The sequence below is a fragment of the Blastomyces dermatitidis genome (genome assembly GCF_000003525.1).
Source record: "Blastomyces dermatitidis ER-3 genomic scaffold supercont1.2, whole genome shotgun sequence".
NCBI lineage: Eukaryota > Fungi > Ascomycota > Eurotiomycetes > Onygenales > Ajellomycetaceae > Blastomyces > Blastomyces dermatitidis.
In genome coordinates, this window is record NW_025544775.1 from 6,978,504 (window position 1) to 6,994,902 (window position 16,399).

At 47.7% G+C, this 16,399-nt stretch overlaps 6 protein-coding genes across 7 annotated transcripts; 2 read left to right on the top strand and 4 right to left on the bottom strand.

Annotated features, from left to right (window-relative positions):
• Positions 1-1,966, bottom strand: BDCG_02285 (uncharacterized protein). The gene has a single exon (XM_045417825.1). The coding sequence runs from the start codon at positions 890-892 to the stop codon at positions 77-79; it is 816 nt and encodes a 271-aa protein (XP_045274550.1). The 5' UTR covers positions 893-1,966; the 3' UTR covers positions 1-76.
• Positions 1,967-3,503: 1,537 nt separating this feature from the next.
• On the bottom strand, positions 3,504-6,630 carry BDCG_02286 (rab geranylgeranyl transferase escort protein). The gene is made up of 4 exons (XM_045417826.1): positions 6,382-6,630; positions 6,186-6,304; positions 5,075-6,088; positions 3,504-4,827 (listed from the first exon to the last, which is right to left on the bottom strand). Exons 1-4 carry the CDS (start codon positions 6,453-6,455, stop codon positions 4,436-4,438), a joined length of 1,599 nt encoding a protein of 532 aa, XP_045274551.1. The 5' UTR covers positions 6,456-6,630; the 3' UTR covers positions 3,504-4,435.
• Positions 6,631-6,692: 62 nt separating this feature from the next.
• Positions 6,693-8,579, bottom strand: BDCG_02287 (peptidyl-prolyl cis-trans isomerase-like 1). The gene is made up of 3 exons (XM_045417827.1): positions 7,934-8,579; positions 7,827-7,868; positions 6,693-7,733 (listed from the first exon to the last, which is right to left on the bottom strand). Exons 1-3 carry the CDS (start codon positions 7,994-7,996, stop codon positions 7,320-7,322), a joined length of 519 nt encoding a protein of 172 aa, XP_045274552.1. The 5' UTR covers positions 7,997-8,579; the 3' UTR covers positions 6,693-7,319.
• Positions 8,580-8,603: 24 nt separating this feature from the next.
• Positions 8,604-11,732, top strand: BDCG_02288 (minor histocompatibility antigen H13). Its single transcript, XM_045417828.1, has one exon. The coding sequence runs from the start codon at positions 8,934-8,936 to the stop codon at positions 10,965-10,967; it is 2,034 nt and encodes a 677-aa protein (XP_045274553.1). The 5' UTR covers positions 8,604-8,933; the 3' UTR covers positions 10,968-11,732.
• BDCG_02289 (3' exoribonuclease) lies at positions 11,206-13,243 on the bottom strand. The gene has a single exon (XM_045417829.1). The coding sequence runs from the start codon at positions 13,090-13,092 to the stop codon at positions 11,782-11,784; it is 1,311 nt and encodes a 436-aa protein (XP_045274554.1). The 5' UTR covers positions 13,093-13,243; the 3' UTR covers positions 11,206-11,781.
• Positions 13,244-13,379: 136 nt separating this feature from the next.
• BDCG_02290 lies at positions 13,380-14,698 on the top strand. 2 transcript variants are annotated; one of them, XM_045417830.1, is made up of 2 exons: positions 13,380-13,686; positions 13,760-14,698. In XM_045417830.1, the coding sequence occupies exon 2, from the start codon at positions 13,880-13,882 to the stop codon at positions 14,258-14,260; it is 381 nt and encodes a 126-aa protein (XP_045279974.1). In that variant the 5' UTR covers positions 13,380-13,686; positions 13,760-13,879; the 3' UTR covers positions 14,261-14,698. The 2 variants fall into 2 exon arrangements, with proteins under 2 accessions (XP_045279974.1, XP_045279975.1); XM_045417831.1 differs by having other exon boundaries at positions 13,806-14,698.
• The last annotated feature ends 1,701 nt before the right edge of the window (positions 14,699-16,399 follow it).

Consider the following 16,399-nt stretch of genomic DNA (forward strand, 5'->3'; position numbering starts at 1 on the left):
CCAGCTGGCTTCGAGAGGGTGCCGATGTATACTCGTTGCGAAGTGTCAAAGGTGGAGAGCTGTTTGGCGACTGTCGCTAGGGAGAGGAAGTAAGTGTCGTCGTCGACGAAAGCTGACCCAGGTGGTATTTGGGCGGTGGGATTTTATGAAATCGGTGAAAGCCTTCTACGAGGCCAAAGTATCGGGCGGTGAAAGCCAACGGGAACTTCTTCAAGGTGATATCCAAACCCGCATTTCTGAAATAGGCCTCGTTTTCCTCAATCTTCTGCGTATCGCCGGGGACGAGAACAAGCAGGCTAGCCTTTGTGCTGCCATAGGAGTAGAGCAGGGCAGGCAAGAGACGGTGCAGGCGGTCGACGGTGGTTGCCAGGCCAAAGAGGATATTGCTCGTTTCCTCGACGTCGTAGTCGGCCGCGACATCCACGTCGATGATGTTGGGACAGGGCCAGGGGTCGTGGGGATCCATGACGGGGGCTCTCATTCCACGACCCAGGGGGCGGAAGGGCTGCAAAACTTGCTGGCCGATGGTCTCCATGGACTTGAACTTTGTGTCGGGCGGCAGATGGTGCGGGCGTAGGTATGTGCGGGTGTAGTTCTTACCCATCAGCCACTCAGGGAAGGACAAGGGAGGGAGTGGAGGAGAACGGTGCAGAGGGTGATTCCCGGAGGCACACAGCTGGTCCGGAGTCTTTGGTTTTTGGATGTCTGCCTGGGGAGGGGGCCGGGCATTGTGGTCCTTTGGCGGCTGCGACGACGGCGGAGAGAGTCTGTCGAGAGGGTGTGTGAAGCGGGTCAGGGCAGCGCGGTCGTAGTGGTCGACAGCCCAGAAGAAGAGGGTGATGACCACGATGGCGATGATGGGAGTCAACGCCTTTAGCCTGACGGGAGGCATTGGAGTGTGATTGTGAAAAAGACGGCGCTGCCTGTCCTCTTATGTTTCCCTTTTATTTGTCCTCTATGAGAGGTGCGTGGTGAGGGTCTTCACGATGCGCAGCCCGATCTGTAATCGGCGTCTTCGCACATTGGAGCAGAAGGAGTAGAAAGGGTATACTCTGTATACTCTGTATACTCTGTATACTCTGTATAGCAGGGTCCCTAATTCCCAGAGAGTTACGATGCGTTGGGGGAATGTTGCTACTGAGGAGAGAAAGGAGAGAAAGAGAAAAGAAAGCTGGGAAAAGGAGAAGGAAGTGACTGGAAAGTCACACAGTGAAACTGATCAAGAAGGACAGTCAAAAGAAGGGGAAGGGAAAAAAAGAAAAGGGGAAAACATATAGAAAAAAGAAAAAAGACAGAAAGAAAGAAAGAAAGAAACGAAAAGGGGACACGCGTCTACCAGCGGCAATGAGCAACGTTGAAGAAGATGAAGTTGGCGATGGTGAGAAAAAGGGTGGGAATGAGTGACGATGAGAAGAGCAGAACACAGAATACAGAAGAGCAGAATACAGAATACAGAATACAGTCCAGATCACATTATTATTATCGTATCTTAGAAGACACAAGCAGGAAATGTCATACTCAGTTACGACAGTATTCCTCTAATCATTCCCTCCCCTCCCCATCCTGATATCTCTGCCAGGTACGGAACGGATGTTCAGATGTTACAGATGTATGTACAGTACAGATTGCAGGTTCAGGTTCAGGTTCAGATGCAGGTACAGGTACAGATACAGGCACAGATACAGGCACAGATACTACTCCCTCCCGCTCCCGCCAGGAGATCGCCAGGAGATGACGCCAGCTCGGTTGTTAATTATAATTATAATCAATAACCATAACCATAACCTGTTTCTCAGTGCATCTAACTTGTCGAATGGCGAGCAGTTACAGCGTAAGTAAAAGCGCAACACCCAAACGGCGACATTTGGATTAACTAGTTACAGGTATGTATGTAAAAAAGAGAGAGATAAGGAAATCATAATCATAATCATAATCAAAAAGGGAAAAAGGAAAAAGGAAAAAGGAAAAAAGGAAAAAAAGACGGTGGCCAAATCCTGAAACGGCAGACCAACTTCTTACGCTGAATACTTTACTTTACTTCTTCTTTCCCCCCCGCCAACAACTCACAGACGAGACGAGAACAAGCAATGACGACGGCCAAGTCCTGCTCTGGATAATCATAATGATAGCCATGACGATCATCTATCTTGAAACACGCGCATTCCACACCCTCTGCTGCCCGGAGTAACACGCTCTCTGCCAAATCAAGGCGGTTGGTTATGCCGCCCCTGAATCCCTGTGTCCCTGATACACGGCCTCCCAGGCATCCACTACCATCCAAGACGAGTACATAGATACATAGACTCCTCGTATAGGAGAACACCTCAGGAACCGTCAACCACCTCTACGGCAGTCTCTTCAACCTCAATTCAAACCACACACACAGAGAGAGAGAGAGAGAGAGAGAGAGAGAGAGAGAGACACCAGCCAGTCGCCCGACCTGCACGGGTTGATCGCTGGCTGATCGCTATTTCTGAAACTCCGCAAAACACGGGGGCATATATCCATCGTTCATGATACATACATGTAGTGTACATATGTTGGGTGTAGGCGTATGTATGTATGTATGTATGTATGTATGTATTCAATGCAATGGTCCTTGAACAAACAACATATTTAATCATAATAATAATATAATACTAAACAAAAAACCACCCCTTCCTCTCCTTATATACACGCTTCTACCACCACCCCGGCCCAGCCCCACACGCCTTGCGATCTTAAGCTTTGCCATGGCGGGCCCCTGGAGCCCAGGTACAGTCCAGGTAGAGCCAGGACCCCGCATATCCCGCAGCCACTGCCACTGCCGCCGGGGTTACCAGGGGGGGACGCGTGTCCCAGACACAGTGACATATACGCAGTAGTAACATGGACATCATCGTTCCACAGTCAGTCACTGGTGAATGGAGATCGAAGGGAGTGAGAGGGGGAGGAGAGATGTCTTCACCGGAGTATTTTGTGCATCTACACAGTACGCTAGTTAACTAGTTCAAGAGAGGAAGGGAAAAAAGAAAGAAAGAAAAGAGCTTGAGGAGAAAAAGATGAAGGGTATTTCACACTGTCTTCTGAGACGAGATGACACAAGACACTTTGTATCAACCAGTTTAGTATGAGAGAGGAAGTAGTATCTTTTGTGATTCTCTTTAGAAGTAGATGCTTCTCTCATAGTGTCTCAGTGTAATGTGACTTGGGAGAGTGTTGAAATATAATATAAAATAACTATTTCATCTTGTTCTAAATCTCTCTCTTTCTCTCTCTCTCTCTTATCTCTCAGCTCTCACCCTTTTCTCATCTAGTTACCTAATAAATATTAATAAATCAATGCACATCAAAGCTATTACTCTTTCACAACTCAGAATTTAACAGCAGAATGCTAGTAGATTGCAACTATTGTGCAAAAAAGGCATGTATATATTGATATTAATATTACTTACCCTCTCTTCATAGACAATATCACAGACAACTACACTGTATGGAATAGCTCATCAGCTGTTTGAATGCTTCTCATTTTCATCACTTTATTTTTATTTTTATTTATATAATCAGATAATCAGCTACTCTCTCTAATAGCATTTGTCCTGAGGATTTATTTCACAGGGTAAAAACTAACTTTTATTCAAACTTGAAAATTTCATTTGTATTTTTCTTTAGTTAATATGAAAGCAGGTCTGCTGTGGTTTTCATTAAATATATATATTTCCTTTCATACACACATACATACATACTTGTACATCACATCATGCAATGTTCACAGCATGTGATGACTCATTGACTCTCTGCGTCGCTTCAAGTCACTGATTTTATTTTCCTCGCATCTGAGTTTGCGTTTCGGCAATTGGACGGAAAAGAGAGAGAGAAATAAAGAAAGAAATAAAATAGAAAGAGCATGCGGGGAAGAGAATGCCGGCGCGCCTCGACCCGAGACGAGACTGACTGGAACCGCTGGATAAAGGAGGAGAGGAAGTCTGGAGGAAGGAAGGTGGGTAGGTTAGGTAGGTATGGAAAGAGAATTTCAAACGCTCTGTTTCGGCTGTTTATCACGTTTAACTTTCCAAGGCAGGCTGGCTATGCCTATGCACGGAACAGAGATGGAGGAGTGACGCGGCGGATAAGGAAGATCATTTTTCTTTCTTTTTGGAACTTTTTTTTGGTTGGAGTGGGACTGATAACTATGTATCAGATTGGTAACTATCTTATATAGAGCGCACCCACCTGGGCGGGGACTTCGATGCTTAACTTGGCGTGGGTAACTTATCTCTGATCTGGTCAATGGCAACGGCAGCGGAATATCAAAATGATTTGCGTTTCATCTATACGGCAAAAATCCAACGAAGATGGCGTTGAATACATACGTAAGATCGCAAGAGGACGCTTCATTCAGTTTTTCCTGTTGAAGGTTCAATCCAAAAATCTCGTTGTCTGTACACTATCTCATCTAGTTAAGACCAGCTTCCTCCCCATCGCCGTCCTCCCCTCCAGTTCCCTCTCGGTCCTCGAACTGCAAAAACTCCCCCCTCTCCGCATCCCCCTCAGTAACAGCTTCCCAGACAGCTCGCACCTGCTCAAGCATCCCATCGTCAAATGATAGGTCTAGGTTTGGCGGCGCAAACGAGAATACACGTCCCGAGAAACTGTCTGAGACTGGGGATAATTCTGCAGATGGAGATAATGACGTTTCTTCGTCGAGAACGCCCGACTGGGTATATCGGAGGCTCCAGAGGATTTTTGCTTCCGGGTCGACAGATGTGAGAAAGTTGGTGGCTGCGGATTGAATGAGCGACTCCCCATCGTCGTTGTCTGTTAGGAGCTTGCTGCCGTATATTACGCCTTTTGGTTTTCATGGGTCTGTTAGTCAAATGCACATCTATAAAATGTAACGGAAAAGCATGTGAATAGTTGAAGTGGCTCTCTTCAGGCTGTCAGAGGAAAGTTTATCATCAATGAAATTGCAGACAATGTAGATAAGTATTCGTTTAAAGAGGAATCATCATTTGAGAGCGAGGGTTTTCTTTGTGTTGTCTTGGGTTTGGTGCCATGGGGATATGGAAAAGAAAATAACGGTAGAGATACGTACACTGGCCAGTTGGGCATTCCCCGGTATCGCTGGAATGGACAATTAGGTATATCGGGGGCTGCCTCGTTCCAAATGGTCCAGGAACGAAAACAACCGCTCCGGCTGGTATGGGGCCGCCTTCCGATGTAGGCGGAAAGAGGCTCTGAAGCGAAGATGACACGACCATGATCGAGCGAGAAATCTTTGTACAAGTGGGTTTTGAGCGTTGAGTTTCTGCTGGTAAATCCCATGGCGATCCCACAACAAACTTGCTCCGCACAGTCTCTCCATCAGAGAGCTGAACCCGTAGTCCCCGATCATCACCGCCATTTTGAGGCCCTGGCGTTGGCACTTCTACATGCCTGATGCCCTTATTGAGGACATAGACGCCGCCACCGACTGCACATGCCCGACATCCTACCTGTGATATTTCCGGACCACCGCCCCATTTCGGAAGCAGAGCGCCGAAGCCGACGCCAAAGACCCCAATTGATCCCAAATGCCTTCTTATCCTGGGCACCGCATATCTAGTGCTCGTCTCATCCCACGGTCGAGAAGAGAGGGATAATGATGTAAGGGGGTCATGGAGGTCTGACGGAATATGAAAATTTGACATGAGGTACTTAGCAAAGGGAAGATTTAGATCACTGTCCTCTTCACCAGCCTCATTTCCATCATCCACAGACGTTTGGGCAAGATACCTGAGGAATTTCATCAGAGATCTCTTCGATTTATTCGACATGTTGTCGTCAGCGAAGATATCTTCCCGACTTCCAGGTACTCGAGTTATCAAGGAAGAGCTAACTGAATCTCCATATCTGCATACCCACCAACTCCCGACGGGCAGGAACTCCAGCTGTCGATATATCCTAGATGAAACCAGATTCGGGATAAGTCTTGACCGGGAGTATATGAGCTGTGGAGATAAAGAGAGTGTATATGCTCTTGAAGGCAAAAGTTTGCTGCTTCCTTCATCCTCTGATGAAGCGGGTAAAGTGGAAATTGAAGCAGACTCAAAGGGAGTAGAGTCCGGAGCTGGTTAGCATCGGCACCCGATCAGCATAAATTGTGAGTCAAGGGACTCGCGACCAAGTTGGCCATAAGAGCCCATGGTTAGTGCTAAGTGTCTCACCCTCGTTGATCTTTGTTACCCAGTCTTCGGCCTCTTGGAGGCTGAAGGCTGCATCCGGCCCTCCGTAGTAGCCATTCTTGTCAATATGGAGAACATTTTTACCTGAGCGAGATAGTGCTCTGTTAGAGAATATTGGCATTAGGTTAGCGAACCGAGGTACCAGAATGAGAATCAGAGGAGATAGCCAATGACTTACAGTGCAAGTATGGACTGGGGCAAGCCAGTCCCGGAGATCAGCACATCCCAGTCAACGTCACTGAGCTGTTCCATTACAGCAGCGCACACATTACAGGATCAGATGCTCAGTTCATAGGATGGGCAAAAGACCATTAGCGTCGACAATATGAACCACTGGCAATGACAGGTTTGAATGTTTTGTTTCAAGTGGTCGAAATCAAAATCAACTTCTGTTTTCATTTGTGGGAAAATCCAAAGGGAAGAGAACTCGAGGTAGAAAAATATATGGCGAGAAAGAAGCGTAGTCACATGATGTGTTAGCCCAATAGGGACTGGCTCAGGCTTGGCATACGGACCAACGTCATCAAAAGCAGAAAATATCAAAACAATTTTTCCTGTTCTTTTTCTCTTCTTCAACAACTCACTCCTAGTGCTTCTGCGCAGACCATGCCGCGTCCTACTTTTTTAGTAGTTGCTTTGGCGAGCTTGTCTTCTGGATCCGCCTTCATTGGCTGTGTCCGTTATGGAGTGTAGATTGCTTATTTCACCCTGTATCTGCTGCTCTGGATATATCGTCTGATGGAAGCGGTTCGTTTTGCGGTGATACATTCTTTTCATATTTATTTAATTTTATTTATTCTGCCTGTTTATGGCATGTATTTATGGCGTACATCTGGAGTAAAGTCTTCTTTGGAAGTGTCTCTGGAAGACATCCTTCCCATGCATGGAATGGGATCCTTCACCGGGAATGACCATGGCTGTCCCCCCCTCAAACCCAGCTTTGAGGCCAAACCCGTAGCAGAATTTGTGTCCGGTATGCGTAGTATATAGCAATACCTGAGCCTTCTCTTCTGACCATCGTAGTAGAAGAGCAGCTCAATCTATTGATCATATATCATCATGCCTTCCAGTCCTTTATCACATATTCAACCTTGCCCAAGGCCGAGAGATATGCCATCACTCCTCCCCCGATTCCTCCACAACCCTTGCCCTCACAATCTTAACCTGATCAACCGGCCTATCCTCTGCTCCTGTCTTCACCAGTCCCATGCGCTGCACAACTCTCATCCCACTCTTCACCCGGCCAAATATTGTATGTTTCCCATCCAGCCACGGAGTGGGCGCCAGCGTAATGAAAAACTGACTGCCATTGGTATTGGGTCCGCTATTCGCCATGCTCAAAACTCCCGCGCCTGTATGTTTCAGCGCGGGGCTGATTTCATCCTCAAACTTCTCGCCGTAGATCGAACTGCCCCCTCGACCTGTGCCGGTGGGGTCGCCGCCTTGGATCATGAAATTAGGGATGATGCGGTGAAAGATTACGTTGTTGTAGTAGCCGCGTTGCGCGAGGGTTGCAAAGTTCTTGCATGCCTATTGCTCGCAGAAGAGAGCTGTATGTTAGTAAAGAGAAGGAAGGGTCTGGCAATGGGTAGGATAGGAGGGGGATGGATTGGGCTCTCGTGCCTTGGGCGCATGCTCGTTGTAGAGTTCGAGGGTGATGGAGCCCTGGGGAGAGTTAGCAAGTTTTATTGGAATAGCATGAAACCGCCGGGGATGCGATTCAACTGTACCATCGAAGTGTCAAGTACCACATCAGTAGCCATTGGTGCCGTTATATTCTGAACATATGACATAGGGAGATCTTTGGCTTGGAAGTTTGGGCTTGCAAAGCTCCGGATGAATGTCAGCCATCATTTTGGCTTGGCGCCCGTTTAACCTAAATATCTATTTACAGCAGCGTACAGCGTAGATATCGCAAAGAAGGGAATATCATCTTTCAACCTTGGAAAGACACTCCGTCTTTTACAATGGATAACAATAATGTCGGCGAGATATATGTGCCAGGCAGTCCCGATTTAAGTTCCTTCTTCCTGACAAGATATACAAACACAGGCCGCACACACGAACTACACCTAGGCTTTGTGAGGCTGATAACCTGTATAATAGAAACCTGGAGTTAAAATGCCAAATCAGCCCAGTGACAAGAACTATCTAGAGTAGCCTCCTATGCTGGTGAGTCTTCCATAATACGCTGCGTAGAAGTGTGGGAAATAGATACTTAGACTCTCTTTAAGGAGAGAGTGAGTGAGCTCTTGTTGCAAGACAAGGTTGAAGGAGGAGAAACAGAGTTCTCAAGTAAATAGCTTCCACCAAACAACCATCCATCCAGCATCATCAGTTGTCCAAGGTAACTCATCATTTCATAACTTAACTAAGCTGTATCGCATCAAGATATGTACACATGAACAGAGCTCCTTGAATCTGCGCGATGGTAAAAGCAGCACCAGAAAGGAGGTGTTTTGATTGGCTACGGCGCCATCTCTTCTCCCGCAGCAACGGCTCCAGATAAACTTCCAACGTTATCAACATCAAACTGATGCTCCCAAAATCAAAAGTTTACATATGCTGTAAAATCCCCGTCACAGAACACCGCCTTATCCTTCTTTCTAGTAATTGCAAATCCTGAAACGCATGCTATCGACAATACTCTTGAATGAGGGAACAGCTATCCAACACCTATTCACCTAGTGACTCAAGCCAGGTGTCCTCCGCCAAGGGCTCTCCGCAAAGATGGACGCTGCAGGGCTTTTCGCAAAACTCCTAGACCGCGTCCAGTTCGAATTCAGTGTGTGCAAACCCCTCATACCGACATACAGCCATCTTGTAGTGTCCGCTCTCTTCCCCATCTACATCGGAGGCCATGCGTCCTTGACAAGACCGTCGTCGGCAGCCAAGCCAACCAAACCCAAGCGCAAACGTTCAAACAATAGTGATGGGGAAAATCAGGAAGACAGTGACGAAGAGGACGAGGAGGATGAAGAGGAGGAATCAAGCGTGAAGAGAATGGAAGGCCTCGAGCCATCTGACGCCATCATGTTCCCCATCATGGCCGGCCTGACGCTGTGTGGCCTATATCTCCTGATCAAATGGGTGGAGGACCCAGCCATCCTCAACAAGTTCCTAGGTTTTTATTTCTCGCAGGCGGCCCTTGTCTTTGCCGTCGCGTTTATGCGGGATGGGTTTTCGCTTTTGCAATCTTTGATTTTCCCATCCCGCTACGCTCTAGGTGGGCGTATGTGGAAAGCAAACCAGCGCAAGAGGGTTTTTGTACCCGTTGGAGATGACGACTTGCCCCTGGCAGATATAAACGAGGAGGAGCGTCGCAAGTCCCCTCTTCCAGGTTATCTAGGTAACATTCCCTTGCCAGCCTCGTTTCTAAATACCCTCTGGGACATACGCAACTTTCTCTATACAAGAGCAACGCTACGAGCCTACATCCACGCCATCGTCGAAGCCAAAAGCCGCTTCACAATCTTAGACGTCATAAGCATTATTATCGCGCTCGCGGCCGTGTATTTCTTTACTTTTGTGTCGAAGCCGTGGTGGTTAACCAATTTCCTCGGCTTCAGCGTCTCCTACGGCGCCATGCAGTTCATGTCGCCCACGACGTTCGGGACGGCCTCCCTGGTCCTTGGCGCCTTGTTCTTTTACGATATTTATTTTGTCTTCTTCACCCCGTTAATGGTTACCGTTGCCAAAAGTCTGGATATACCCATCAAGTTGGTCTTCCCGCGCCCTGCGACGCCAGGAGCGGATCCTGCTTTGGAGAGCATGGCTATGCTGGGGCTAGGCGATATTGTGGTTCCTGGTATGGTAATGGGTTTAGCGCTGCGGTTTGACCTTTTCCTCTACTATAAGGCGAAGGCCGCTCGGTTGGAGAGATCTGAAAAAATCCCATATGTCAGCGCCACTGGTCGTTGGGGTGAGCGTTTCTGGACAACGTGGTTCACATCCACATCCAGATATGCGCCTATCGTTTTCCCCCAGCGCCTGGATGGGAAGCTTACGTCACACGAAGCAAAGAACTTCCCCAAAACATACTTCCATGCGAGTATTGTTGGGTATGTGATTGGCATGCTGGCTACCCTGTTGGCAATGCAGATCTCCCATCATGCCCAACCTGCTCTTCTCTATCTTGTCCCATGTGTGCTTGGATCTTTGTGGATACCTGCCCTCGTGAAAGGTGATATCACTGAGATGTGGAATTTCTCCGATGTGGTTGAGGAGGAAGAGGAAAACGAGGCGGAGAAGGGGAAGGATTCGGGCGATAAGAGTGAGAAGAAGGAGGAGAAAGAAACCATTTCCCCATCTGGAATCATCCGTAGGATGTTTTTCGAGCGTGATACTTCCAAAGCACCGGCCTCCGCATCCTCACCCTCTTCCTCAGCTACGAAATGGCCTGAACCCACCAAGGACAGCAGCGAAAAGAACGACGATAAGACCAAGAAACCCGCAACAAATGAAACTTCCAAGTCTATAAGCCTATTTTCACTTTCCATTTCCATCCCCAAGTCAAAACTGCAACCGGGAAAAGATACCTCCTCCTCCTCTGCGACCACCAACAGCGAAGAAGAACATGCGGAGAACGATTCAAAGACAGCAAATGAAACTAAACAAGAACAACAACAGCAACAAGATGAAGACCTCGACGGCTCCGATCAGGAAAGCGAACCCTCTTCATCCTCCTCCTCTACACCCGTCCTTGTAGGTGCTAATCCTGATGCGGACGTCAAAGAGCCAGCGCTGAAGAAGCGAAGAACGTAGGGGATATATGGCTATGACTTTATCCATTTTTGTTTTTTGTTTTTGTGTGTGTGTGTGTGTGTGTGTGTGTCTGGGCTATTTTATATATGGTATATGGTATGGTATGTAAGAGAGATAGATGAATGTTTAATAATTGTTGCCTTCTCCTTTTTTATTTTATTTTATTTATTCTATTTTATTTTTTTGCAGTGGATTCGATTCGATTGTTTTCATTCAATGGGTCTTACAGGCGTTTGGGTAGGATAGGAAACCCCATAGGGATGGATTGCGGAAGGGTTATAACGGTGTTATTTTGACTGGGTTTGATGATCTATGTTAATACCCGTTTTACGCATACATTCAGTTGTGATGACTAGATATTCCCCCGTCGCTGTACAGTTACTTCTCTCTGGCCTTTGCCCTCACATTTTATCCTTGGTGATAGGTAGGATTCGACGTGCTAGAGATAAATGGGGAGATGGGTAACTAATACAACTAGTTTCTGCTTGGTCCTGGCTTCCTCGGCCCTCGAGGGAAACATATCTCTATCCAGTTCTCGCTAAATACATGATGTGATATGTTGAGTGGATGGAAGGAGAGAAAAGAGAACCGGAGTTACGGGGAACCATAACGTTCGGCTCCCTGGTTAGCTAATAATGGGTTGTTTACGCTCACACTTGTCGTGTACAGCAAGAACTCTAGAATGAAAAATGCTCGTGGATCTATAAATGCGCATGCCATGCTACATACATATCAAAGTTTCGAAAAAGATTCCATTCCAATTACCTCCCGCGGAATCCTCTCTATTAGGCAAAAAAGACTGACAATATAGAAGTCACCGCTCCCCAAACAAGCCCTTCCACTCCTCCCACCTACCCGCCGCCAGCTCAACTAACTCTCTCATCTCCCTCCTCCCAACCGCCAACCCGCCATTCTTCTCCAACTTCAGAATCTTCACCGACCCCCCTGCCTCCTTATCTACAACAACGCACACCCTCTCCGCACACAACGACTCCTCAAACCCGTCCAAATCCGCCAATATCCATCGCCGCGGTCTTCCATCGCCACCACTTCCCCCATATTCCACCGCCTTGAGTTTCCCAGAACCCATTCGCCCCTTCTCCTCCGCCTCCTCACCAACCGGCATCGGAATCCTCCACTTCTCCATCTCATCCGCCTCAAACACCCCAAACGAACTCGCAACCGGCAGGCCCCGGAGCCTCAACGGCCGCGCCTCGGAGACCTCATCGGAACAAAGCACCATTTCGCTATCCATATCCCACCACGCCTTCGGGAGGCGTGTGTCGCGCAGCGCGGCAATCATGGCGCCCCATGCGGCGTCAAAAACGTTGCCTGCGTGCGAGATGATGAGGATGTCGATGTAGAGGGTCCAGAAGGCTTTTGTTTCTGGTTCGCGCTCTGGTGCTGGTGTGGATGCATGCAGGGTCGTTATGTCTGTGAGGTTAGGTGGGTGGTGGAGGATGCGTAGATCGGAGGCACGGACCAGGCGGGTGGTATGGAGGAGGGAGAGAAGTTTGTGGGAGAGCGATTGGGCGAGGGTGGAGGGAGAGGCGGAGGCGGCTATGCTGGGGGTACAGCCGGTGTTGAGGGAGAGGTTGGGGACGAGGAGGTTGAAGGCGTGGATCTCGGAGTCGTCTTCGTTGTTGTCATCATCTTCTTCGTCTTCCAGTGGTTCGTTTTGTTTTTGTTTGTGTTGTAATTGCCCCGCCTGCGCACTGTCTGTTTTCCTCCGTTTTGAGGTGGATGGATCTGACGACGACGACACGTTCCATGCGGCTATATCATCCGTCGAGAGTATTTCGCCGCGCACACCGCACACGGCGACTGTGTCACCCATGCGAACCACTGCGCTGGCATTGGTATGTGTGAGCGAGCCGATGTTGATGGATGCGGGGCGGAATTGGGATGGTGTGCGCCCGTTTACGCGAAGGGGGGGTCTTGAATCTGGAGATGAAGGTGAGAGGTGCGCGAGGAGGTAGGAATGAGGTTGAAGTCTGGCGAATTGGGAGGGCGGCAGGGAGAGGGAGGGAGGAGGTCCTTGGACGGGTTTTGGAGAATGGGGGGGGGTGGTTGTTGAGGTTGAGGTTGTGGTGGAGGTGGAGGTTGTTGCTGGTGAGGGTGTCATTTTCTACACAATAGTGGGTATTTCTTTGTTTTTAAAGTTGTGGTTATTCATATAAGGTTGGGTTTTGGCAGAATTGAGAGCTTTTAGCAGCCCATCAAATCGTGGAAGGTTCTCATCGGCGCTCCGATGTTTTTGAGCTTTTCGTTTTGGATATTATGATGCGGCAGAATCTGTTGGACAAGGGCGGTGGGCGAATATAACTACACGTGACCTTGCACTGCTCCCGCAAACTTTATCTCAGAGAATTCTCTTCGCTGCTAGGTGCATATACAACTTTATTCGCAACCGTCGTTTTCTTCTGCTCTGCGTAACTTGTCTCCCTAGTATCCCACATATGAGTCACGAAATGGGAATCCTTACTCGCACAGTTATCAATTACGAATATCTCTGTCAACCTGCATCTCCGCTATATATATATATATATATTGTAACGTGGAAAACTTTCCGCCGCGATTCCTGACATATATTCCTGGATAGAGATTTAAGGGAGAAGGGAGATGCACTCCAATTACATCTTCAATTCCCCTGAACCACTCACCTAGCTATCAAGCGAATAAATTACTTCTCTAACCCGTGAAAAAGACCAAAAAATATGTAAGCAGGCACCTACCAGTAATCTCTCGGGTCTATGCTTATGTAGCTCTCCCGGGCGCCGCAACGAGATCAGAGTATATCAGTTCAGCGTATCCCCTTCTCACACACTTCAAATTCAGCGGAAAATAGAAGCTCAAACATGGTGACCACCATTCAAGTGCTGGACCGCCCCTAGGACCATCCCGACAGCATAATGCTCCGCCACGCGCAACGCAGCGAACTCGCCGTGCGGTATAACACGCCGGATTCTGAGTATGGGCCCAAACCGACCAAGGATGACATTACTACCTTTATCGTTGCATATATAGACGCGAAGCCGGTGGGATGTGGAGCGTTGCGGGCACTGAGTAATGTAGATGATAACAATAATACGACGGTCATCGGCGACGGTCCGCAAATCCAAACCCAGTCACAGTCACAGCCACCGCCACCATTGCTCCCCGCAGAGGCCGAAGTAAAGTGTATGTTCGTCGTCCCTGAATTTAGGGGCAAGCGTCTCGGAATTGCTTCGGTTATTCTGGAGGCGCTACATGAGCGGGCGCAGAGTCCGGAGGTGGCGGAAGCTGGTGTATGAGACGGGCAAGTTGCAGCCTGATGCGATCCTGTTTTACATGAGGGGAGGGTATAGACCTATTGAAAATTTTGGGCATTATATCGGCTCAGAGTTATCTGTGTGCTTTGAAATGGAGATTTGAGCTCTGATAGGGAGTGAAATAAAGAAAATTGGTGATGGGTTGGTAGTTGGGGACATCAACAAAATGTTGTCCGCTTGAAACAATTGTTTTGCCCTTGGCTATAGACATGGTTGAGTTCTCTGATAGAAATACAAGTGGATACTTTCCCACGCTCTTTTCAGTGTTGGTGGATAGATTTGAACCCCAGCTGCGATTCCTGGGCTCAGGGTCACGCTTATGAGGACAGAGCAGGATCGATAACATAACCACTGCCCCAAATGGCCAGTGTAGCATGTAAGTGAGAACCTAGATATTTGAATATATCCACTAGCCTCGGATCGTTGTCCATTTTTATGCAATCAATCCTGTCATAGACATGAGGAGGGAAGTATGATATCTCTCCGAGTGGTTAGAACTCGACTGAAATATATCATCATTGTTGAAGAAACCGGTTTCTCCGTAACAAAATACCTCACCTGAATCCGACGACAGATCGAATTTCCAGCCAAATTGATGAATGGATGGCGTCAGTTCCAGTTCTAAGCCGTATGAACTCATTTTCACCAAATTATTCACAGGGACAGAGCGGTCCAATGGAGAGGATGTGTCTATGGTTTCCGCGATCTCTGTGATCTCCGTGATCTCCGTGATATCGTCTGGCAGTCCCGATCGGATGAAGGGCTGACCTACTCGTCTTTTAATCTAACAGCGCAGCAAAGCATCCCCTTGATGAGTGTATTGATGAGTCAGGATAAGGGGCCGGGGCTGACGGCGCTTAGGGAAATCAAAAGCGCCCAATAGATGTTAAAAAGCACGGTCTTGAAATTTACAAGCAGTAGGGGAAAAAAGATGTATCTGTGCACTCTCTGGCCTGTCCCTGGCAATGTACCTAGGCTAAAAGAGTATCCCGGCAGTGGTTATGTGATAGGCCCGCAAGTGCGGGAATGGGGACATGCACGGTATATGTGCTAGGCATGGATGGCTGTTAGGCTCTGTGAGAGTGCGCAGACTAGATTTCGTCATCGAAGCCCGCCCTGCACTGCATCGCGTAGTAGCCTCTGATATAGCTAGCACCACACACCTCTGACATGCGATCTTGCATCAGTCAAATTCTGAGACATCTTCGATCAGGGATGGAGTACATATGTAGAAGAACGGTTAGCCGGCATTGCATGTTGTGCAATCACACAATACCCTTGCTGTGATGTAGTTAGTATTCATCGTCCTTCCGACTTCTTCGTAAGCATCCCGGTAGATCAAAAACAACCCTTCACGATCGTTAACTTTGCTCTAGCAATCTTCGGGACTCGTGTGGAACCAAAAAAAGGAAAATAATAACTATATGACTAGGCACGGATTAACTCATCATCCGCTGCGAGACTGTTAGCATTGGCACTTGGAACATTCCCTCAACCAATATCTTGTTGGAAGGTGTACGGAGTAAAGATTGCTTGATTGAAGATTGCTAACTAAGTGAGAAGTTATTAACACTTAATTAACTAGTTAGTCTGACATATCTTTGGGTGATCCGAGTATGATTTCGCAGGATTCGGAGTTTAGATGTAGAGCATGGGTCCAAGATAGAGTAAGGAACAGGAGAATTTGTAGTTGCATCATTCTAGTTGTATTGCCTTGGAGTTTCCTTTGCGATGAAGATGTGTTGTGGAATGTACTTAACTTTGAATTGATTCGTGTTGTACACCTTTTACATCGTGCTGACTCGTCTCTCTGGTCTGAAATTGAGCAATTCAAACGAAAGAAAAAGTTGCTGCTAAATAGGAGGATGACTACCCTAATAAGTCATGTAGCCTGACTTAAAGAGCCACTGTAAAAGCTCCACGTACAGTACATAAGGTATGGCATTTTGAAACATCATAGTCTAAATCCCTGCTTGTGGATTGAATATTAAGGAAACAAAGGTTGGTTGGTCCCTTAAGTGCATCGCAGCAATAATGCAGGTCAGAAGGGACAAGGTATGATCTTACAGTAGTTATGTGTTCAGTTACTCACTCACAATCAATGATGGAATACTCCATGCA